A 24,689-nucleotide genomic window follows, 5' to 3' on the forward strand; every position below is an offset into this window, starting at 1 on the left:
GCATTTCCCGCTCTTGATGTAGTTGCACTTCCATCATATTTCTCTCTAAACATAGGTTTTTCGTTGTTTGCCTTTTTAGAAAACAATGTTTTCTGGTTCAACGCTCAAAATTGAGGTTTTTCTTGATATACCATAACATGCGCTAATGAGACGACGTAACATATTGATTATGACGTCAGGGTAATGAAGTTTAGCGCGCTCGCTTTTTGGATTTTTTGTGCGCATCCGCTGAACATTGAGCATTTGGTTGGAAATTAATGTGACCGCCTACTTTTGAACGTCACTTGGTATAAATCGTGTTGGATTGTGTTACGGACACTGTTTTCGGATTTCCGTTCGAATGGACTGACTTTAAACGAATTATTCAGTGGCGGATCATCCAGGGTTGGTAAAATCTTGTGGAGCCAATCATGTTCTTTACTCTCAGTAGAATTAACTTTTTGGTGAAGTAACAAAATCCAAAACCATTTATACCACGTGACGTCTAGCGCTCCAAAGAGTGAATTACCTGCGACAGTGTTTGCATAAACCGGCATTTATATCTAAAATCTATTAGATGCCATTGAACTCCCACTCCAAACGTGCAACTTGACTAAAAAAATCTATGCTTTTTCAACAGTCAGAAAAGAAAAAAAAAATCGTATATTGAGGAACGACAAGGGTTACATTTAATTTTTTAATTAAATATCTGTTATCAATTTCATTTATATTCTTTTTAAGATTTTTTTTTGAGAATTTCATCAAAGGGTAACATAATAACATCATCATTTCAGAGTTATTTACTTCATTATTAACAACAGCTGCAAAAACACTTCAATATATCTTCTAAGTTACTATTGCTAACTACATCATTTATCAAGGACATAAAATCCAAAAATATTGCACCTTCATTGGAATCTTTTAGTTTAATGTCTCAAGGTCGCAGGGACAATTACCTGGTAATTTATTTCTACTTTACCAAAGAATAAACAATATTTTCACCACGTCCTTAGACAATATCGAATGAAATTTTGGATTAAAAAACTTGGTATTGTTTGACATGACTTTTTTTATCAATTTACGTTCTTTCTTCACTATCTCCCTTAGTTTATGAAATACGCTTACCTGAGCCCGCGTTGCCACGGGTCTGCGGATTTTTGGCAGGCTTTGCTAACCTTAACATAAATTCTTTGACATCATTTATGACGACATTTACAATTATCTTTATAGTCTTGTTCAAGCATTGCTCAAAATATAATCAGTACAGGGCATTGCTACAGAAGGGATGCCAAACATCCCAAAGAAGGGGAGGGCGAAACAGTGGGGTTGATAACAAATCCCTCAAAGGATGGAAGTATTAATCTTTTTGGACTTCGACTGGGGAAAACAAACGAAAGAAGTAAATAAAATTACAAATAATAAGCTGAATTTCTTCTAAGGGGGAACTTGAAATAATCTTATGATTGTAATACTTTTATGCAAGACTATTTTTATCTCAACTTGTAGTGTCCATAAGGCTGACTGATTGATCTAGGCATCCTGTGATCTGACCATGACCAATCACCGACACACATCACTTCAAACAATCCTGAATGGGAATTATCAACTTATTCCATGCTAGACCTGGTACCACTTTTTCTCTTTGTACTTCAGAGTTATTTGGCTAGCAACGTCAGCGAAGTTCTGAGCATTTAACGACAGTTCTGCTGTCTTCTTGTCTAATTGTGACAGCTTTTCTCCTCGTTCTGCTAAAGCCTTTAAAAAAATACAAAAAATGATTTTACATTAAAGCAAATAGCAGTGAAAAGTTGCTAACAACATTTGGTCTTCCCTGAGATAAAAACATATGAATATAGTCGTTTGTCTATTGAGTCACAGGAATCACAGAGCCCCCCCCCCCCCCCCAAAAAAAACAACAGACATACACAATATGTTTTCAAATCCCCAAATAGCTAAATCCCCAATACCCACCCCCACCCCAACACACACACTTTAAGTGTTACACATATACCAAATCAAACTAGGTCACCAATTTGAGCAACTATTATTTTCCATTGACTAGCGACTGACTAGCCTCGTGTTCACATGGAAACACAAAAGCATTTTCACATGTATGAGAGGCTAGTCAGTCTCTAGTCAGTGCAGAACTGTAGTTATTCAGTTATTCGGTGTATAGAATTGTAGTATATTTCCGATCCAACCTCCTTTCCCTCTTTCTCTCCACATCACTATCAATGATTGTCTTTGGTTCTAGAGACAAAATACTTACTTCTCTATTCTTCTGCATTGCACCTGCAAGACCAATTGATACTTCCTGGAGTTGTTGAATACCTGGTCCCTGCATGCGTTCGGCAACACTACGTGATGCTGCTCCACTTTCTTTGCCAACTGAATCGAAATAATCATTAAACAATTATTCGCCAAAGGCGAAATGATATATAGGTGGGATAAAAAGGAGAAAAATATTAATTTTTTTTATATAAAAATATAAAGACTTAGAGTCGAGTTCGCAAACATGAATGAAAACAGTGCTGCCGGTTGACTGTCGTTTTGTTCAGTAAAGTTTTCAGTGTCATTCTTTGTTTTCAATGCTATAATATTAGCTAGTAAGTAGGTTTATGCTAAAACAATTAGACTATTCGTTCTCGTTTTCTATGAGTCAAATAGTCGATTCGGCGCTACGCCCCTCATCGGCTATCTATTGACTCATATAAAACTCGATCTCGTAGTCTAATTGTTAAATAGTCATATCTTTACAAATGCTCCAAGTACACCATTCTAGGAACTGAGTGCCGATCAATTAACAGTGTTAATGGTTTTTTGATTTTTTAAAGGTTTTTTGATTGGCACTAAGCATAAAAAATGACATCATACCTACCAAACTTCGCATGAATTATCGAGCACTATGACAGTGGATCAATATCATTCCATTCCCCTTTCCCTATTTTTTCACTACATACTGGCTTCACAGGAGTGAGTGACCTTAAAGATTTCTCCTTGATAAAGTTTTTGCTTCTCTTTTTATTCAAGAATATTAACATGTGATATACTTACAGAGTTGTTCGCGATCAAGAGGTGAGGCCTGTGAACTAAATAGGCTTGAAAAGAACCCCTGGCTTGGTTTTTCTGGTGTCTCCAGGGCACGAAACAATGTACCAAGACTATCTGATGAAGATCTGACAACAGAACAGCATATTAGTTAAGAATTTGCGTCAATAAAAAAAAATGTTAATGATTTACCATTGTACACAGTTTACGTCATTCACTAGAAACAGTAAGAGACCCCAAGTTAAAAAATAGAGGTATCACCATCACGTGACGGCAGCCATGTTAGATGGCAGGAACAATGCAATCGTTTTACATGAGAAAGAATTCAATTACCATGAGCAAATGGATTTTAATGTTCTGCCATCTACCACAGGCAGCTCAAACTGTATTTTGGGATTAGTCACGTGATGGTGCAAAACCTTTATATAAATGAGGCTAACAAAGTTACAATAGGTTTGCAGTATATGTAGAAGGGCCCATAACAATAACATGGTACACACAGCATTCTCATTCAATTAAAATGACATTCAAATGTCCCCTTGTCTTGCAAGCCAGGATAACACTCAATAGCTCTGTGGCGAACAAACCTGTTACCCTTGTTAAATTGAACTGGAAAGTATGAAGAATCTTCTTTTGGAAGAAGGATTAACCCAGAGAACTTTAAGATATACCTACAGCATTATTATCTTGATACATACCCGTTTCTTGTAAACACAGATAGCTTTTGTATCTCATAAGGAGAACACATCACAATGGCCTGACCACCTTCAGAGAACTTCAAGGTCCTGAGATACCTGTAAAGTATGAGTGCAAAATAATGCAAATGCATTAGTTTAACTAAGCTAAGGACGCATTTGAAGTATTGATAGAAGTGATTGTTCAGTTAACCAATGATTTGTGCTGCATGCTTACCTGAAATCTGTGAGCAAAAAGGAACACTCAGCACTCATGAGTGTGGTAAGACTTGGTAGACTGAAGGCCATAAGCTGACCTGTGCTGGTCAGACATATCAGACAACTACTGCCTTCAAGGACAATAATAATATAAAAATGATTAACAAAATAGATATTTTCAAGAATAGTGCAAAGCACATAATACAGGTTGTACACTAACGCGGTACATTAAAGCTGGTAGGACATCGCAAGATACGACTTACTAACCTTCAATAACAATCACTTCAGCAATCAGCACTACTGATGTATCATCTGCTACAGCTGTCTTGGAGTAGGGATTGGGATTGCTGTGTGCTGGTGGTAACTGGAATACCTAACATCAAAAAGAAAGAAAGAACAAATGAAGGAAGGAAGGAAGGAAGGAAGGAAGGAAGGAAGGAAGGAAGGAAGGAAGGAAGGAAGGAAGGAAGGAAGGAAGGAAGGAAGGAAGGAAGGAAAAGTAGGCAAGTGAAAATAACACTAGTGAGGAGAGTAGAAGTCAAGTTTTAGAAGAGATGGAAATGTGCCCAAATTTAAATGAGGTAACCTTAATCATGTCTTATTTAAATAAGGCAAACAGTATATAGTTGTTGGAAATCTTTTACCTACGGGGATTAAGATGGAAAAGCTAAGAGAAGACGAAAAAACCTTTAATGGCTTGAATAAGAGGAAAAGCCAAAAATATCCACGATGGTTGATTCACAATTAAAATATCTTTACCTTTGCTTCCCTTTCAGTGATGGTGACAAGAAAATGCCGATCTGAACATTCCTGCGGTAATACTGTTTCTGATAACAAAGAGAGAATCAGATTGTTACTATCATTCATTGAGAGTGAGTAGGCACCACAAAGAGAGAAAAGCTGAGTGTAAATAAATTACATAATTACTCTGGCCCTTCCCTCACTAACTACTACCCTCACCCACCCCCAAACAGGGCATGGCTGGGTGAAAACGAGGCATCCGGGGCCTAATTTACAATATTATGACTTGATGCCGCAAAATTGTTGTGTTCCTAAATTTAAGAAGGAAAGAAAGACAGAACAAGTGTATACTTTACATGGACACCATATTATTCCCTTGCATTTGGCCCGGGAAGCATTGTTTTCATGTAACTCACTCGGCCGGGCACCATTTTGGACTTAGGTGTACATCAAGTGATGGAAAATATGTAGAGATTTCTGTTGTTGTTTTTATTTGTCTGTTTTTTTTTTTCTGTCTTTCATGTTTGGTTGCATTCTCTTGTGGTGAGCTGTTAAAATTAATCGACGTCATTATTGTAACAAAGCTTTATTTGCCCCCTGGATGCCCCATAATGCCTTGCCATCCAAGAAAGCCCCCGTATAGTTGAAGTAGTTGCTGGTTAGCATGTTTCAAGGAAAAGATATCAAGAGTCAAAGATCTGCTGTTACTTACTGTTTGAGCTGTTATCATTTTTCTTTTCTGACCAGAATTTTAAAGGTGAAGGGAACAGGTGCCCTTGATTATCAAGTAGAGCTAAAGTCATGATCAAACCAGACTTTGGACGGAACACAGTACCTGGAGGAACAATGGATAGACAGACAGACAGACATTTATGACATGAGAAATTCTCAATATTCTTCACATACATCTCCTCCCGTGATAACAAAAGCACAAAAGACCTGGTGGCCTTGTACATTGGTCGACATAACAAAAGAAGCCATGTAAGAAGCCTTGAATAACATCAACCTACATGATGGCTAAAGGAGCTCTCCATTAAGTTGACCTGGTTGCTCCAATTGACCAGTTTTCAAATGATACATGTTAGCTCATAGAACTGGAACAATGCAGCTCGAACCAGTTTTAATAACTCATGCATACTATCTAAGAACTGGCTACTCACACAAGCAGTTCAACCTAACGGAAAGTGCTCTAAGATATGGCCTGTGCTTTAGGCTTGGTTGAGTGAGAATAGCAGCAATGGAAAGAAACATACAAAAACGATAAAAACTTCTCATTTTAGTGATCAAAACAACCAACAGAAAGAGTGTGCACTTGTTGATGTCAGCTTTATCTGTCTGGGCCCGGTTGTAAGAAGCCTGGATAGTGCTATCCAATGGATAAATCTTATCGAGTGGAAAAATTTATTGGATAATAGCATCAACTTATCCACTGTACAAAGATTTATCCTCTGAATAGCACTATCCAGGCTTCGTACAACCGGGCCCTGTCCTCTTATTCATTATAAAAATAACCAATCCGTGCGAGAAATTTAAAAATTATTATAAAAAGAAAAATAGAAAGAGCAGAACCAAGATATGGAAGGGAAAACATGGGAAAAAGAAAAAACATTCCATTTCCATTTTTCCATTTTGTTTTCTTTTAGTATATCACCTGATAGATATTGTGTTTGCTACTAACCTGTAATAATCGTTAGTATTGGTTGTTTAAGGCGTTCTTCAGCTGATGGCATGTTGATAACTACAATAAATGTATTACCCTTTGCTGTACCAACAAACAGGCAAGGACTGATCCAGTTATCTAGGATCAATAATAGGAACATAAGACAGTAATCTAATGACAGACAGACAGTTAACAGGTGGGCAGTAGAAAGACAGACAGACACAAGGGCAGATCCAGCCAAAATTTTAGGGGGGGGCTAATTGAGTTTCTTCCGTCAACCCAACGGAAAACAACAAAAAAAAGCATCTAATTCTTCAGTTTTGTTTTATTTTGTTTTCTGCTGAGGGGGAGCTTCAGTCTCCCTTTGCCCCCCTGGATCCGCCCTTGATACAGCACAGTGGACTCACAAATACACTGGTGGTGCGGTGGGAGTGCAATGATAGACAGATGAGAACAGATGGACAGGTGACAGGTGGCTAGTAGACAGACAGACAGAAGAAATATAGCACAGTAGACCCACAAAAACACAGGTGGTGGGATGAGAATGCAGACAGATAAGAACTGATGATAAACTTACAGACAGACAGACAAAATATGTAAATGAGCCATCACACATGTGCACTTATAAGTGCATGTCAGGGAGGGAGTATAGCCATTGCAACATTTGCAACATGCAGACCTAATGTAAAAGGCAATATTTACCATTTTTCTTGGTGTAAGTATATGCAAACTTAGTACACTGGACGGTGTCTGGTGGACCACCATCTCCACTAGATGGATAACTTGCCCTCTGTCTACTACCAGCTCCTCCTTCAGAAGATTCAGCACCATTAGGTGGGTCACCTGACTTGGCCTGTGACTTACTTCTTACCATAGGTGGTGCAGGGCGAGGTGGTTTGTTTCTTTTCTTTTCAAGTTTATTGACAGTTGCCTCGGAAAAGTCTAAACCTCCTCCTGCTTCTAGGTTAAGTGTGAGGGAGATAGGTGTTCCAGGAGTGCCGGGTGTCATGGGTATGGCTGACATAGGGGTGGTGGGAGGTGCATTTGATGGGCTCTCTGCCAAAGCTAAAAAGAGTTCAAATTGCTTAATAAAGTTATAAGAAGAGATATCTAGCTAAAAACTAGTGTGAGCTGCGTCAGTGTGGTTCCAGAAATCATCCATACCCACCCCACAGAGGAATTTGGAATTTCCGAAGAGTAGGGGGGTCAGAGAAAGAACAAAAGTTACAGAGTTTGTATGGAAGGAAATTGGAATTTCCAGGGGGGTACAACAACAGCGACAACTTTATTCTCATTTCAATAATTATGTTACAATTATAATTGCTTAACCACAGTTAGCATAAAAAACTATTTGAGGCGGTAGCAATTTGAGAAAAACAAAATTAACATAGCTTAATTAATACAGAAAAGAATTGTAGAAAAAGAATGAAACAAAAACAAAAGAAAAGGGACAGGTAGGGGGGTGTCTTAAAAAATTCCTCCGTGAGGGGGGTATGGATAATTTTTGGAACTACACAATGATAAAAAGGTAAATTTTACACTGTGAAAAGATGACGTTTCGGAAGCTAGTCCTTCGTCGGAGTAAAAGAGGAAGTTATAATAAAGTTATGCTAAATCAATAATAAATACTATTTTGTTTCATAATTTTGACAAAAATACAGCAAAAACAATACTTACAAGTCATTTCATGTGCTGAAAGTGTGGTGATAAGCTTCTTCTGGACTATATCAACCAAGGCAAGAGATGGCCCACTACAGATTGATATTCTGAAACAGCAATAGAAACATAATTATCAGCATGAAGGACGTCATACTCACATAACACAACTGTGTATGTTTTTTTCATATTTTTATTTAACCATATATTTTCTAATTCGTGTTTTTTATTTCTTTATTTGAATATATTTTCTAATTGTTTACTCCTTGGGAGATCACAAATGTGTGTTTTATTCACCTCAATGTATCAAGTGATAAAAATTTCAATGCAAGATTGTGTCTGATCTAAGGTGTCTGTTACAAGGTGCAGGTCCAAGAGTATAGGATTGAGATCTGTCTTCTGTAGTGCTATGCAAAACAAGTTTTATAAGGTGAACACATCCTGTAAAATATTTTTCCAGTTCTTGAAAAGCTGGAATTGAGTAGTCTTTCTTAGACCTCTTTTATAGGTATCATTTCTTTGTTCAACAGTTGTAGTGTTCTGACCAGGAATTTCTTTCAGGGGGTCAAAGGGTCCACCAATCCAAAATTTAGGGGCCATTTAGAAAACTAGATGGGCCATTTCCAAAATCTTAAAACAAAAAATAATAATGTTTTTTGCCAGTAATGCTGTTGCAAATCAAGAGCAATGTAAGGTTGTGTTCATAATGTATGGCAGAGGGGGATGAGCAGGTGAAAATTTGAAATGTCCAAAATAATTCTGAGCACCCCCTTTAAAGTCATGCAAAAATATACGATCCCCCCTAAGTAAGGCTTGTAGCTTCTTCCAAAAATTGTGCATCCCCCCCATTTTTCTACAATTCCCGCAATGACGCGGCCTGGTAAGAACACTGCAGTTGTACATGAGAAAAGACATGAATATGATTCAACTCAAACAATTAAGAATCTTATTCCCAAGCGAATGATGTGGTCTGAAATAGGAAAGAATTACAAGTATGCCCAAGCTGAAAAATATTATTTTTTACAATCGTTGAAGGAAATCATTGCCTATGGAATTCCTTGAAAAACATTTACCAGCAACACTGCAAGGACCTGTGTGTTCAAACTTATTCAATAGGTTTAGACATTTCAGACTTACATGCCAAGCTGTGAACTGAGAGAGATATTACTGACTGGCCATCCATCATGGCTGTTTGAAATAACACAAGCAAGCTCTGCCTGGAATCCTGGATGCCGTTTAAACATGCCTGTCTTACATGACACACTTGGTAATGGAATAGGCTGCTGGGTGTGAGAGGGTATCTCAGGGCTTGATGTTGAGCCTCTGTCGCCTGGTTGCATGAAGGCGTTCTCAGGTTCAGGGGACAAGGGTTGTTCATGTGATGATTCAAATGTCAGATTCAAATCTATTTGCTGGAACAAAAACAAAACATTTTCAGAAAATAATCCCAGAAAGTTCCTACATTTCCCACAGTTGAATGATATCAAAGACTGAAAGATTATCCATGCCCCCCTCACGGAGGAATTTTTTTAAGACACCCCCTACCCTCCAGAAATTCCAATTTTCTTCCATACACTTCTGTAATTTTTGTTTTTTCTCTGACCCCCCTACTCTTCAGAAATTCCAAATTCCTCTGTGGGGTGGGTATGGATGATTCCTGGAACTACACAATAGACCTATCCCAAATTCGCTTGACTGGTCACGAAACAATGGTTTCAAGTCGAGGTTGAACTTGATGAATAAAAGAATCAAGTTCAGTCTCGACTTCAAACCATTGTTTCATGGTCATTTAAGCAAATTTGGGATAGGTCCATTAAAGGAAAGAAACAACAATATAGAAAAAAAGGACAAAAACAGTAGAGAAAAAAAATAGTACTCCTTGTTAGGCAACTGTTGACAAAAACCCTGATAAAAGCTGATTTTAATTATTATTTTGGTTTATCAATGTAACCCAATTTGATAAACCAAAAGAATAATATTAAAATTAGCTTTTATCATGGTTTTTTCAATTAGTGATTAAACAGAAAATTAATTACCATAGCTGGAAAGTAATATTTCAAACACACGAGAGAGTTCTTCCTCCGATTTCCAAACACCAAAAAGTGAGTTGAAAAAACGAGGCGCAGCCAAGTTTTTTTAACTGACTTTGAGGTGTTTGGAAATCAGAGGAAGAACTCTCTCAAGTGTTTGAAATTACTTCTCAAACTAATGAATATTTATTGGAGAAAATCAAAGAAAAAGTTTACGAAATTTAATGCAAATTAAGAACACATTTCCAAACTACCGTCACAGTAGGGATTTCTTTTGTTTTCTCCTCATATTTAAATATTCATGAGTATGAGAAGAGCATGTTAAAATCTGTAAAACTCTGAAGTTTGATGAGAATAAGTGCAACACTAGTGTGAAGATATGATTTTTGAAAAGTGTGAATTTTGTAAGAAAACCTTTGCTAGAGGCAAGAGATACCTTCAACAAATGTTTTGGTTTTGAAAATTTACACCATTGCATTTTTTGAGCTAACATCCTTCAAACTTCACAGTTTAACTAACTTTTAAATGTTCTTTCCAGCTACGGTAATTATTCTTCTGTCTGGCAAGTTTTGGGATTTCATGATAATAAGCTCATTATTTCTTCACACTTACCACAAACTCTACAGGTTTTTCATTCATACTAAAAGACATCACAAGCACGTGCGCAGCACCAGCGACAAGAAGTATTCTACTGTGCTCACAAAGATGAATCATCTGAATAGAATATGCTTCTGGGTCTTCGTCCTGTGATGAGCGCTCTCCACTCTCTGAACCTTCTGATGTACTGGGTTTTCTCTCGCTACTGTCACTGCTTTCTTCTGATGACTTTCCTTTTTCTTTCTCAAAAAGTTTTACAGTGGACATCTTGTACAACAAGATTAATGAAGCTGAAATCATTCAAAGTATATTATTCACATGCTAGAAAATATAGCAGCATTTTCAATATTTCCATCTTTAAATATAAAAACTACAATGAGAAAATATAAATATTTCAAAGCTAATTTTAGTATTTCCATAATTAATAATGATTGATGTTTAGGGAGAGGAAAAGTAGCTACAAGTAGAATATAAATAACATCCTTCAAAATGTACAGTACATAATGGTACACTGCAATTAAGAACTTTACTAGCAGGTAAGTAGGAATAAAAAGATGTAGGTAAGTAGGAATAATAATAAGATCCTTCCAATTCAAAATATACAGTACTTAAAAAAATCATTAATAATTCATGAAGAAAACACAATAGAAATCATGACCATGAAGGAGGTTTTATGTCTGATATAGATTCATCTTCATTTGCATAAACTTTAACTTGGATTTTCTCTATCAAACTTGGTTCATTTCGTAAAGAATTCGGTACAGTATGAGAACATACATCAGGAGTTTTTTAAGCCGTTTAATAAACTCGCAGATCGTGTTTTATCGGGTCTAAAACCACTTGGCTACGCATCGTGTTTTATACCCGATAAAACACTCCTGCTCGTTTATTAAACAGTACATAATAGTACATTGCAAGAGAATTTTACTGGCAGGCAAGTGGGAAAATGAAGAGATAAAAAACTTGTGTGCATGCTGTGTGTAGTTATATAGCATGCAGATTATAAGTCAAAGGAAGTGTTAGAAGATGCATGATTCGACGTAAAGCTGGACAAGTTTACGGATACTTGTTAATTTAGATATGAATGACAAGATAGAAAGTGCACAGGAGTGCTGTGTGCTCTCACAAAACATGTACCACCAACCAATCAGAAGTTATTCTGCCAGTTATTTTACAATTGTAATATTTATATTCCTTGACATACCTGATGAAGAGTCCCAGAATTTGACTGTTCCATCAGCATGACTAATATGAATACAAAAAAGAGAAGATAATCAGCACCAACAACACTGGTGACTGAAGATTTGCCTGGTCTATTTTTGGTAAGCCCACACTTTATCAAGGGTACATATTATCTAGAGCTCTGTTGCTCAAATTTTACCAACTGACTAATAAAACTAGACTAGATAGTCCAGCAATCAGAAAGGAATGCCAATGCTATGACGTAGTATGATTCATGCCATTATCATCATCATCATCATCATCAATTACAGCATGCACAGCAGCATGTCTCTAGCATTCTCTTATATAGAATATCTATCTTTACCCTATATTCAGTGCAAGTACCCTATATTTTCTTATATATAATAGATACCTTTACTCTATATTCAGTGCACTTACCCTATATTTTCTTATATATAATAGATACCTTTACTCTATATTCAGTGCACTTACCCTGTAATAATGAGTTCTGATGGTGGTTTCTCGGGCTGTTCTCCACTGACTCCACCCAAGATTGGCCATGCCTACAAAACACCATAAATAATCAAACAAACAAACAAAATATCAAAGCCTGAAACAACATCTACTAATCTTAAACAGGGCACAGCTAACTCATAGAATGAATGTGTAGCTCCAGAATATATCCATACCCCCCCCCCCTAAAGAATTTTTTTAAAGATCCCCCCCCCCCCCCCACCCACAAAAATTCAAATTTTCTTCCATACAAACTCTGTAATTTTGTTCTTTCTCTGACCCCCCTGACCCCCGCACCCCTTGCAAATTCCAAACTCCTCTGCGGGTGGGGTATGTAATATATACAGTATGAGTGGCCGTGTTGTATCAGATATACAACCACGAGGGGTAGCCGAGTGATTGTATATCTGATACAACACGGACATGAATATTGTATATTACTTATCAAACGTCTAGGTTAGTTCCTTTGTGTTTCACTAAAATTTTCAAAATTAAAGTGAATTTGGCCAAGAAAATCCAACTTAAAGTTTATGCAAATGAACACAGGTTTGTATCAGATTCACAACACTCTTCACGGTCGTGATTTCTGTTGTGTTTTCCTCATGAATTATTCATGAGTTTGATAAGGATAATTTCTGGAACTACACAATATAGCTACTTCACAGATAGAACTCTGAAACCTTTCTGGGTTGAGGGTGATCTAAACAAGTCAGGGCACAGCTAACTCACTGATTGAACCCTGAAACAACCTCTGACTGATCTAAGTCAGGGTATGGCTGATTCATGGATCAAACCCTGAAACAACCTCTGGGCTGATCTAAGTCAGGGTATGGCTGACTCACAGATCAAACCCTGAAACAACCTCTTTGCTGATCTAAGTCAGGGCATGGCTAACTAACTGATTGAACTCTGAAGCAACCTCTGGACTGATCTAAGTCAGGGCAAGGCTAATAAACTCACAGATCGAGCACTGAAACAACCTCTGGGCTGATCTCACCAGGTCAGGACACGATTAATTATTAGCGATTAATGAAAGTAGCTAAATACTGTAACATTACAGCTTCATTCTTATACAATACGCATAGTATTTAATATCATTGATTATTCGAACTAAGGTGGTATTTCGTGTACTATATTCTATTCGGATACTTCTTGTTAATGACCACCAAAGCGTGTCGTATATTTGAGTTGAGTCTTGTAATTTTCAATGTTATCAGTCTTCCAATGACTCTTACACTTTTATAGACCCCTTGCATTAATATCCTATAGGAATTGTTCTGGGGGACAAAAAAATAGGTCGACGTTTCTAATGCAGAAAAACGAATCAAGTTTGCTAGCACTACACCACCCTTGATATCACTCATACAGTATACAGCTTTTATCTTTCTCACACAAATTACAATGTCATACCTGTCTGCTGGCTTCTCTGGTTAAGTTTCTCTTCTTTAATCTGCTTGCCAGCGATCCAAGATCAGCTATGAGGTCAGGTGGACAATCTGAGAAGTACTGCGTACATGTGACAGGAGACTCGTGTATCTCAAATGTATAGGGTACATCATAGGCTAGAGGCCTAAATGAAAAACATCAATAAGTACTATTATAGCAATAAGGTACATGACAACTTGTAGTTATGGTGGATGTAAATCAATATTGTTTACTTTTATGACAACACAAAGCTTTCAAGGGCAGTATCCAGGGGTGAAGCGAAGTCATAGCCACAGGACGGAGGCAATGTATTATTTTCTCACCAACACACACACAGGATATTTTGGTGCCAGATGTGAGGTGCAAAAAAGTAACTTAGTTGTAGTTAGAGTGCAAATAATATAACCATGAAATAGTTAGGATGAAATAGGAGATAGTTAACACTTAATTAGACAACACATAGGAATTCAGTGAGGCATGACAAGGACACGGGCGTTTACTAGAGTAACAACTCAATACACAAATGAATAGATACGAAAATGCAAACATGTAAGATTATACGAAGGAAAAGCATGTACAATAAAATATTGCTTCAGTTTTTGTAAGTGTGTTTAAAAATATTTTAAAATGCGTGCCCTTGAGTAGCACACGTGCACTAGTTTACCCATCACGGCTCGCCTATTTCTTTAACTAATTAGACTTAGGCAATCAATAGCACAAAGTTAGTAATTAGTTAGCTAGCTATCTATTTCACAGGTATATTATATGCACTCTATATCAAAAGAAAAACTGTCAAATGATGCTGAGAAAAAAATTAGACTTATCAAGTTGCATGAAAAGGAAAAACAATGTTTACGGCTTTTTATGGTTTTTGTCAAAACAACTTATTTGGGGGGGGGGGTGGGGGCCACCTTTGTCCCCTTAACTACACCCTTGCACATGCCCATGCAAACACCTTGATTGACATCCATTAAAACAAACCTAGTTTATCCCAATGGTAAGTTCTATATCATACTGAGAAATGACTGTAATATCCAACTGATGAGTCATTGATGTGAGAAATCAAAATTCAAAACGCAAAGGAGTACGGCCAGTATAGTATAAATGATACCCATGAACACAAAGTGAACTCAAAGTCACTTACTTTGCTAAGGATGTCATTAAGTCATATACTAAGAGGCGAGATGTTGTTACAGCTATGACAGCTCTTGGAATTTGGGCATCTAGAATTGAAAATACCAAAATATAAAAAATGATAATGCAGTCAAATGAGAAGTAATGCTGACCTAATAAAAAGATAATTATAATATTGTGTAGTTTCAGAAATTATTCATATCCCCCTCACAGAGCAATTGTTTTAAGGCTCCCCACTATCCCCTACCCCCGGAAATTTCAATTTTCTTCCATACAATCTCTGTAATTTTGTTCTTTTTCTGACCCTCCCACACTTCCTATGTAGGGAGCCTGGTACTGTGGATAATCTATGGAACTACACATTTTACACACATATATTAAAGAATTTCATCTTTAGAATTTCCTGGCATATGGATATACAGGAACTCCACATGGATGAATGAAATTTCAGTGCTGAGATACAAGGTACAAAATGGTAACAAATTGAACCTAATAAAATGTTATGACTGGGATACCTGTCTTTTATGTAGCACAGGAAGCCCAAAAGTGTATGTATTACCTACCTTCTTTCCATGGACTTGATAAAATAGTAGTAAAATCTAGAATAATATCTGGGGAAAGCAGCTTAGTTGTCTTGCCTTGGCACAACGTTAATCCTTTCCGTTTTCCCTTTGTAGTTCCTCCAGAAAATAAGATAAGTGGTTCCCTGGGACATCAAATACAATATCAATGGATACTAACATAGGAAAGGCAAACATGATCAAAGGTAAGCTTTTGGGCGGGTCTAGGAGAGGGGTGTGCACATGTTCCCCCTAGATGAGCTGATGACCTTTTTATGGCGAATAAGCCATGTTCAATATCTTAAAATTAATTTCATAAAACGTTGTATCAAATTTATGTCACCTGCTTATAACAGGGGTGGATCCAGGGGTGGTAATATAGGTGACTAGTCACCCCCCTTTTGCTTCAATTTCTCAGTATATTGAAAGTAACAGTCACCCCCTTTTCCTTGAATTCCTGGTAAAACCTTTGTAAGTCACCCCCCTTCTAAAATTCCTGGATATTCCCCTGTTATAAATGGTGTACCTCTCCAAAAAATAAAGCCTGGGTCCCCTACACCTGAAGCAATAGTTTAAAAGATGCAAACATTTGTCTTACCCAGATGATGGTGATAACCATTGTACTTTAGTAATAGGTGCGCACGGTCTTGTTTCTTTGCTGGTCTTACCTGCTAACATGAGCAAACAAAATGTGTTCACTTAAAGTCACACCTGAAACACATGGTTTCACTATGTAAGACTCATGGTTTTAGGTATTATCATCTTGCAGTCTTAGGCTCTGTCCACACTATGCTGGAAAAATTTGAACCCGCAACTTTCACACCGAAACCGAAAAAAAAGTTTTCTGTCCACGCATGAAAACGGATACAATGTTTCGCATCCACACTAGTCCGATCAGAGGTGGCAAAAACCCTTCATTGCACATCTGAGCATGTGCATCAAAGCTGAAATTGAGCCCGCGGTGAATTTTTAGCCTTCCCTCCATGTTCCCATGACAATCATGGCTGCATAGTATTCAGAAAATTTCGGGTACGAAATGTTCTCCGTCCACACTAATACGGCTAGCCAGTGTTTTCAAATTGTTCTACTCTGGAGATCGTATTTGAAAAAATTCGTTTTCGGTGAAGAATTGTTCTGGACTGACTAGTGTAGACGGAAGGCCTAACCGAATACAACTGTAAATAAAAATTTGGATTCAAATTTATCTGGCATAGTGTGGACGAGGCCTCACAGTGAGAACTTCAATTCTCATGGTTTTGAGTCGTAATTATTCATTATGTGTATCTATTTCCAGAATTATGTACAAAAACGATTATTTAAGAAATCCTTAACTTATTTTCATGTATTTTATGAAGAATTCTTGAAATATTCCTGACTTAAGAATTTTGCATTTTTCCCGTGACATCATGGCATTTATAATTATTGTCTCTTTAATTTATTGTTCATGTTAATTTTTTTCCAGTATACAAAATGTAAAATAAAGCAATTATTGAATTTGGTTATCGCATAATATCGTAAATTATTACTATAATTTACGATACTATGCTCAACCTCGTCCAATAATTGCTTATTACATATACAGTAGCTGTGATTGATCGCTAGTGACTTTTTTGAAATTTTTGCCAGTGGGAACAAAACTTACTAGCAAGGCATTGCTAGTGGATTTAATGTCCTGTTCTCTATTGAAAGATCATTGATATTGGTGGGATAAAAAGACAATTAATGATACAAACAGACTTAAATGTATACTAAGCATGTCACTGACATCACTGAGCATATGTGGCTTTAATAACATCAATTAAACTTACTAAAATCCCCCACCACCACCACAGAGGAATTTGGAAATTTCAAGTGGTAGGGGGGGGGGGGGGGGTCAAGGTAAAGAGGACTATCATTGTTCAAAGTTGGTAAGGATGACATACCATTTGGACATAACGTATCAGTTGAGTTTCCCTTAATATTCCAAATACTCAGTGTTCCATCAGTGTGGGAGCATATAAACTGTTTGCCGTCATTAAACCAGTGGAAGGAAGTTAAAGATTTCTAGACAGGAAAAAAGTGTAAAAAAAGGTTAACTTTTTGTTAACTTGGTGTTGCTAACATTAGGGGCATAACAAGGTATCGATCATAGGAGGGCAATGCACCATTTTCCCTACAAAACACATGTGTAGTTGTTTAAGCTTTAGAGTTTCCCGCCATATCCAGAACTTCATTAACACTCTCCCCCCCCCCCCCCCCCCCCCACACACACAAACACACACACTACCCTACTGGAAATCTTAGCTGCACAGCACAACCCTACTCCCTGCCACATCCATGCTCCCCTAAACAACAACTGTGCACACAGTCATAAGAATCTACATGTATGTCAGACAGCACTATCCAAACCCTCTGCCACTTACCTATCCATGCCACACCCAACACCCCCAAAGCAGGACTGTACATAATGTTAAGAGTCTTCCTTGCACAGCATTACCCAACCCCCACAAATCAACCACCCCTGTCACACCCCCAAAACATTCTTAAGAATCTTTGTTGCACAGCACTATCCCAACCCCACACCCAAGATTAGTTTTAGAATCTTAGTTGCACAGCACTGTCCCAATGGCTACCACTCACCAACTCCTACCACACCCTACACACCACCCAGGCTGTGTTTTAACCTTATATTATACACATGAGTAATATTTGATCTATACCAAAAATTCTTGATTGTAAGCTGCACGGCTGCTAAAAGCGCCTTAATACGCAGCCCATAAAGTCCTCAACTGATCATAAGTGTAAAGCGCACTGAGATATTTGAAATGCGCTATATAAGAAACTCCCATTATTATCCTTGTTCCTCACCCCCTGCCACAGGGCAAGTACAATGGTGTGTTTACTTACTTGTGGACAAGCAACTCTTAGCTCTGCAGTTTTTGATCTTAATGACCAAAGTACAACCATACCAGATTCATATCCAAGTAAAATCTAGAGCAAATAAAATTGTTGATCCTGTAAGAGTGCGCTGATTGTATAAGTTGGTTTATTCGTTACTAGTAAATATTATGTCAAGGTCATGTGACCCGGTACCTGTGACCCCTACATATAAATAGGCCATTTCACTGATCCCGTTACTCAACCTCAGCCTCGTCAGCATGTAATTATTCTTTAGAATTTGACTACAGTCTGCAGTAATGAAAGGAATTTACACATCAGCGAACAATTGAAACACTTCAAAATTTCACAGGTTGTAGGCAATTTCTAAAGAATATATTACCTCCTATGAGCCGCGGGATCTGTGAAATGGTCTATTCAGATGTATCTCGTCATAACTTTGAATACTCCCATTATCCTAATCCTTATCCTAATTGTTCTTTTCTTTGAATAAGGCCCATTGTATAGTAAGGAATGTGCATACTACAGAGCATTACAAGTTGAATACTGCAATTTTCATAAACATGCAAACTCTGTGTCTGCGAGCTGCTTGCTGAAATTTGGTTTTTCGCTGCTGTCAATCAAACCTAATCAGTTGGTACCTTTCATATTTGCCCAGCCAAGAGAATATTCCCCAGCCCTCCCATGTAAGATTATCAATTATTGGGAGTACCCATCAAGAGATATTTTTACCTTATTGGAATCTATTGGGTTGTCACTAATTTGTACCACAGGACCAGGATGAGTCTTGCATTGACTATGACAAAAGAACAGCTTGGTAAAATTCATTCTGAATAAATAATATTGAGCAAACAAAGGAACAAACAAACGAACAAACAAACAAACGAACGATGAAATGAGGGAAGGAAGGAAGGAAGAAATGTTTGGATTGATGGACATATAAATGCACAGAGAGGTGGGTGTGCGGGTGGATGGATGGATTGATGCACAGACGGCTGCACAAAGATGGGTGGGTGGGTAAATGGATGGATGGATGAATGCATAAATGAACAATGGTAAGAGAAAAAGTGAGAAGCCTACACATAAAAAATGCATCATAAAGAAAAACTCCTTACATATCTATAGCTTTGTTCCAGTTTATGCTGTATCCTGACACATCAAACCTCTCAATATTTACAATATGAATATTTCCTTTTTCAGTTCCCACAAACATCCATTTTGAAGTGAATGGAAGATGTAAGCAGGTAATTCTAAATACAACAAAACAAAAAAGTAAATTGTCATAAATATGTTTAAAAAATCATTTTAATGTAATTGGTTCCCTAAGCTACAAAGTAGCTGTTTCTACAGCTCCTCCTCCTTCCTCCCCCTTCCCACCCACTCAAACCTCCCACCCCTCCCCCCACTCCAGTAATGTCTCATACTTGAAGGGTTCTTTGTTTGCACATTACGTCATCGTGGCCATGTTGGTACCATTTAACAAAAGATTTCTCATTAGCATCTATTGTTAACGGTACCACAATGGCCGTTTTTGTCTTTTAACTCTCTTGGGAATGCTTGCAACCCATCAATACTTTGAACGATTAACAAGAATAATTAACATATATATTTGGATAGGCAAATATATTTGGATAGGCAAAAACACAAAAGGTCGATAAAATCAACAAAAAGAATTAAAGTGAAATTTAGGAAATTTTCAAATTCTTTCATTTGAATTTTTATTCAAATTATCATAGTAATCAAATAACCCCACATATTTTAAATATTTAGGGATAAATGTGGTAACGTACACCATTTCTGAAAAGCAAATATCAAGTTAATTTTGCTGTAGCTTAGTACAAACATCAATTGTTTATTACTGTGTTCTTATTATAATGTTGTTTGTGTTGACCCTAGAGCAGGAATAATGACCTTTTTTGTAGAAACAGAGGCCCCTATGATTTATCCTAATCAGGTGATCAGATGTTATCATATTATTATATATTACGATCTATTTAGTCAATATTTTTTAAACTAAAGGGGTGGGGTAGGCCAAGAGAAGAATGGGATAAAGATGATGGGGAAAAGGTACTGTAAGGAGGTGGGAGGAAGAGAGAGAGAAATAGATTAAAAGAAGGGTAAGTTTATTGAGAACCACCAAAATGTCAAAGCCCCTACTGATGACCCTAAAAACGAAATTCCTTTACAATTTTTGAATATAAGGAAAATTGACTAAAACCATATTGACAAAAAATATATATTTAAGAAAGAATCTATTTATACACAAATTTCTCTGCTCAATTACAGCCAACTCTTGCCTTGCGGACACCCCGATATTACGGACACCTTGCTATTACGGACAGGAGCAAAATCCCGGACAAAAACACTGACAAAGAAATGACCGTAAATAATTTTCACTATTACGGACGCTCGCTATTACGAACATGAAGTGACGGTCCCGAAGGTGTCCGCTGTAACGAGAGTTGACTGTAGTGGTTTCGTTGCAGTAATGTTTAAAGTGTATATGACACGAAAAAATTTTAATGTTTCTTAAGAATGTGTAGTTTATTGGCATTAATAAGAATATCACGGTTAAATTTGTTCCAAAAACGTATTTCTCTAGAAATTCAAAAAATTTTAGCACGAGTTGTGACGTCATTTTGTTTACAAGTCTCCAGATTTAGTTGCAAATACATGAAATATGTTTGAATATAGAATCTTAATTTCAAGTAGTACACTTTTCAATTTCCCAACATTGGAAGAGTACTACGTAAGCTATCAAATGAAGCTGACTAAAATATGTCTTTTGTTGTTAATTTATATGAATTACAATTTATATTTAGTACATTACTACGGAATCTAGAGTACGTGTCAACAAAATGACGTCACAAATTGGGATTAACTTTCTCAAATATCTCAAGAAATAAGCTTTTGAAACAAATTTTGTTACGATATATTTATTATTACTAACAAACTATACATTTTAAATGATGGAATGTTTTCGTGTCATATACACTTTAAAAGGCAAGAACAATGCAATGTTTTTGTATGAGAAAACATTAGTTTTTACCCCATGGAGAAAATTTCTATTGTTTGTCTAACAAGGTGCCTGCTGTGAAAGCAGTCAATACAAATCCTGCTAAAAGGAACGAACAACTTCCTGTTATTTATGTTGAACTTCAGGTCAGGTTTCATGTTTAAAATTAATGGAAAATAAAAGAATTGTTTGTCTCTAACTTTAGTCTTTTTTTTTTTGAGACATTCCCACTCAACAGACTTCAACAGTTATGTCAATAACAAACTCTGTACACAATCGCAATCCTGAAAATGACTATATTTGCATTCCAGATGTTAATCTGGCCATAAAACTGAACACTTACATGAGCACTTACACTCTTATCTGTAATATTTCTTGAAAAATATCCAGGAGCAAAATTTCTTACTAACAATGATTATTAACCGATGAAGACTGTTGATTTGCAGTCAAAACGTTTGAATAAATAAAGCAACTAAAGTCAGAGATAAAAGTGTACTTTCAATTTCAACTTCCTGTCATGCAATCATTTTATGGAAGAACTTCCTCAACACACCTTTCTCTGTTGAACCTAAGTGACTGAACAATAACCGGCTGTGCTTGACGCAGATTCCATAAATGGATGGAGTCTTCTGGACAAGTACTTATCAGCGCCCCCTGGGTACAAAACACAAATTGTAAAGTTTGTTATGTGTTATTACAAGACAGTAAACCTTCAAATTAATCAGGGATTGTAGAGAAGGAATCTGCTGAGCTAGGGCTATAGCTTCCCCACGTTTTTATATCAGGGTCTTTAGCATTATTTTAGTAGTCATTGCTGGGTACAAAACAAAAAACCAATTGTGAAGTTTTTTGCATGTTATTACAAAGTCAAGGATGTTGTAGAGAGAGAAGTGGCTTGGAAGGGTTTTATCCTTGCCACTTTTTGCTAATAATCCACTAAATTTTCATGGCTCAGCCCCCAACTTTCATTATGTACTAGTCTACTAAATTTTTAAGATCCTCTGCAATCCTTATTAGTGTGGTTTTCCATATTCTGTGAACTCAGACATTCCAACGGCTTGTTGTGAAATTGGTTCTTTACTTCCGCCAGTCAAGAACATAAAAGGTACTGACTGATTATTTTCAATTGACGGCAACAAAAAACTTAATTTCAGCTACAGAGTTCACAGAATATGGAAAACTCTAGGAATGGTTAATCATCAAATTCAATAATAGCTGGTAAAGCTTTCCATGTGTTGTAGCAAGTTTGAAGATTGTTGACCAAAAATTTTGAATCAGAAGAATTGGTGAAAATTGTAATGGTATGGGTGTAGATGTGTGTGGGGAAGGAGGATGGAGTGGGATTAGGAAGAAGGTAGGAGAGATGGAAGACCGGACTGTACAAATTAGCATTACTTTACTGCAGTTTTTGATATTTTACTTACTCGGTAATTGCAAGCTGCACACTGAATTTTGTTTTTTTTTTGATGCTATCAATCAAAAATTATCAGTTTCTACCTTATATATTTTTGACTGGCAGAAGTAAAAACTCATTTCACAACTAGCCGTTGAAATGTTTGAGTTTGCAGAATATAGAATTGCACTAATGACATGTAATGGTCATGTCATTAATGATGGTGATGGTATTAATACCATGGGCTGTGGAGTACCCTAAAAAGTTGGAAAAAGTGGCAGGGGTCTAAGATTAGAAAATATAGGAGACTAGTATGGTAAAAAGGAAAAAGTGGGAGCGGGCTCCAGCCCCCCTGCCCCTCCCCCTTCATGGTCCCCGAATATGTAGTGATGATGATGTTGCTGATGAGCGATGATAAAAATGTGTATTAATGATAATGTTGACAATGAATGATAATGATGATGACAAGTGATGGATTAATTACTAACCTCATTAATCAGAAAACGTAGATTCCTAACAGGAGTGTTGCCTTCATGTTGTACATGTGCTTCAACACCTGGACGACCTAATCTGAAGACTGTCAAGGAAAAACAACTCTCCCACGCTCTACCAACTTTGCTCCTAAGGTCATCTCATTTGGTAAAAGGATAATCTTCAATCTCCCCCACCCCCCCCCCCCCCCCCCTCTCTAAATCAGAATAAATTTTCTTTTGGTTTAAATGTTAACTTTACAACCATCTCAGGAACAGCAAATAGTTTCTTATGGAGTTAAATATCAAGTGGAGAGATTTAGATTTTTGACATTTTTAGGTGTTAAAAAAACAATCTTTCAATTTTCTCTTGATGTTTTGTAAACAAAATTACAGCTCTCTCGAATCGTATTACCAAAGATAAACTCCTTAACTGCGATTGTCATAGAAGCGCTTTAGAAGTGTTCAAATTCTGTCAGATAAACAATAACAAGAGCGATCGTGGATACTAAAAGAAAGAGGAAGTATGTGAAACAAGATTAATTTAAATTATGAATATTACATGATCACGCGAAGGAAATTATTTGATTGAAGCGTAATACATTCCTGTGGAATATGTGCAGCTTACAATAATTGAAGACAAGACTGTTGAACAATCTGACTTAGTTAAAGATTTATAGTGGAATTTTAAGTAATAAATGTGGAGTATCCATTCAATTAAATGCTTCGCAGGGCTTCTAATTTCAAGATATTCATTCAATTGCATAAAAAAGACAATTTACTGAGTGACTGATATCACAGACGTCCTTCATAAACGACAAGGCTAAAGGTGTTAAATGTCCACGTAAAAATCAAATACTCATCTAATTATTAAGGAAATATTGGCAGCTTATCTTTGTAGATGGACGGGTCATGGCTTAAAATGAGTTTCAGCGACCACATATTTGAATACAAAAACTCGTAGGTTGAAGGATACATTCGCAGTGAACCAGTATAAGTACCTATTGCTAAAATACCCTGAACAGAATCCACTGCAACACAGGTAGGCTGATGAGGAAAACCATAACGAAACGACTGCAAAAAAGACAAAAATCCCCCTCTGAGCAAGACCAAAAACAATGTTTCAGCTCTCAGGTCATGACAAGAGGAGCTTGGATAATTTTCAAGGAGTTTAAATTCAATATTGAGAACGAGAATCGACGTAAAACTACCTTCGAGACTGCGAAGTCTTGAGGTCGAAGTCGCTCACATACGGTTGTGTCTTCTTTGCCTCCACGAGAGCTACTCTCTCCAAAACGGCCGTACACCACTGTGCGAATTCTTTTCATTAATCCAGCGTTTATGGCATCAGATTTAGGATGTTGTCTTCTCCCATTTCACGCCAGCATTTTAAGTTTATTGAGGCTGTTTTTACCTCTCCGTCTCTCAAGGGATTGGGATCCGGGAACTCGTTGAATCCCATTAAACCTCTATAGAAACCCTAACCTGATTGGCTACATTAACGTCGGAGTACGC

The 24,689-nt window shown here is 37.0% G+C and overlaps 1 protein-coding gene across 2 annotated transcripts; it reads right to left on the reverse strand.

Moving 5' to 3' along the window:
- Positions 1-662: 662 nt before the first annotated feature.
- On the reverse strand, positions 663-24,689 carry LOC116307650 (syntaxin-binding protein 5). 2 transcript variants are annotated; one of them, XM_031717928.2, is made up of 27 exons: positions 24,386-24,689; positions 24,151-24,248; positions 23,193-23,274; positions 21,865-21,965; positions 19,411-19,545; positions 19,028-19,091; positions 18,305-18,388; positions 17,341-17,461; positions 16,017-16,086; positions 15,422-15,564; positions 14,869-14,947; positions 13,710-13,869; positions 12,279-12,349; positions 11,809-11,849; positions 10,620-10,894; positions 9,115-9,389; positions 7,999-8,087; positions 7,024-7,386; positions 6,340-6,459; positions 5,374-5,496; positions 4,680-4,747; positions 4,188-4,293; positions 3,940-4,051; positions 3,726-3,821; positions 3,034-3,155; positions 2,249-2,367; positions 663-1,734 (listed from the first exon to the last, which is right to left on the reverse strand). In XM_031717928.2, exons 1-27 carry the CDS (start codon positions 24,500-24,502, stop codon positions 1,597-1,599), a joined length of 3,372 nt encoding a protein of 1,123 aa, XP_031573788.1. In that variant the 5' UTR covers positions 24,503-24,689; the 3' UTR covers positions 663-1,596. The 2 variants fall into 2 exon arrangements, with proteins under 2 accessions (XP_031573788.1, XP_031573786.1); XM_031717926.2 differs by having other exon boundaries at positions 16,017-16,089.

Source organism: Actinia tenebrosa, unplaced genomic scaffold (assembly GCF_029948245.1).
Source record: "Actinia tenebrosa isolate PJP-AT-01 unplaced genomic scaffold, QUT_ActTen_1.0 PGA_scaffold5__44_contigs__length_20552954, whole genome shotgun sequence".
Classification (NCBI taxonomy): Eukaryota; Metazoa; Cnidaria; class Anthozoa; order Actiniaria; family Actiniidae; genus Actinia; species Actinia tenebrosa.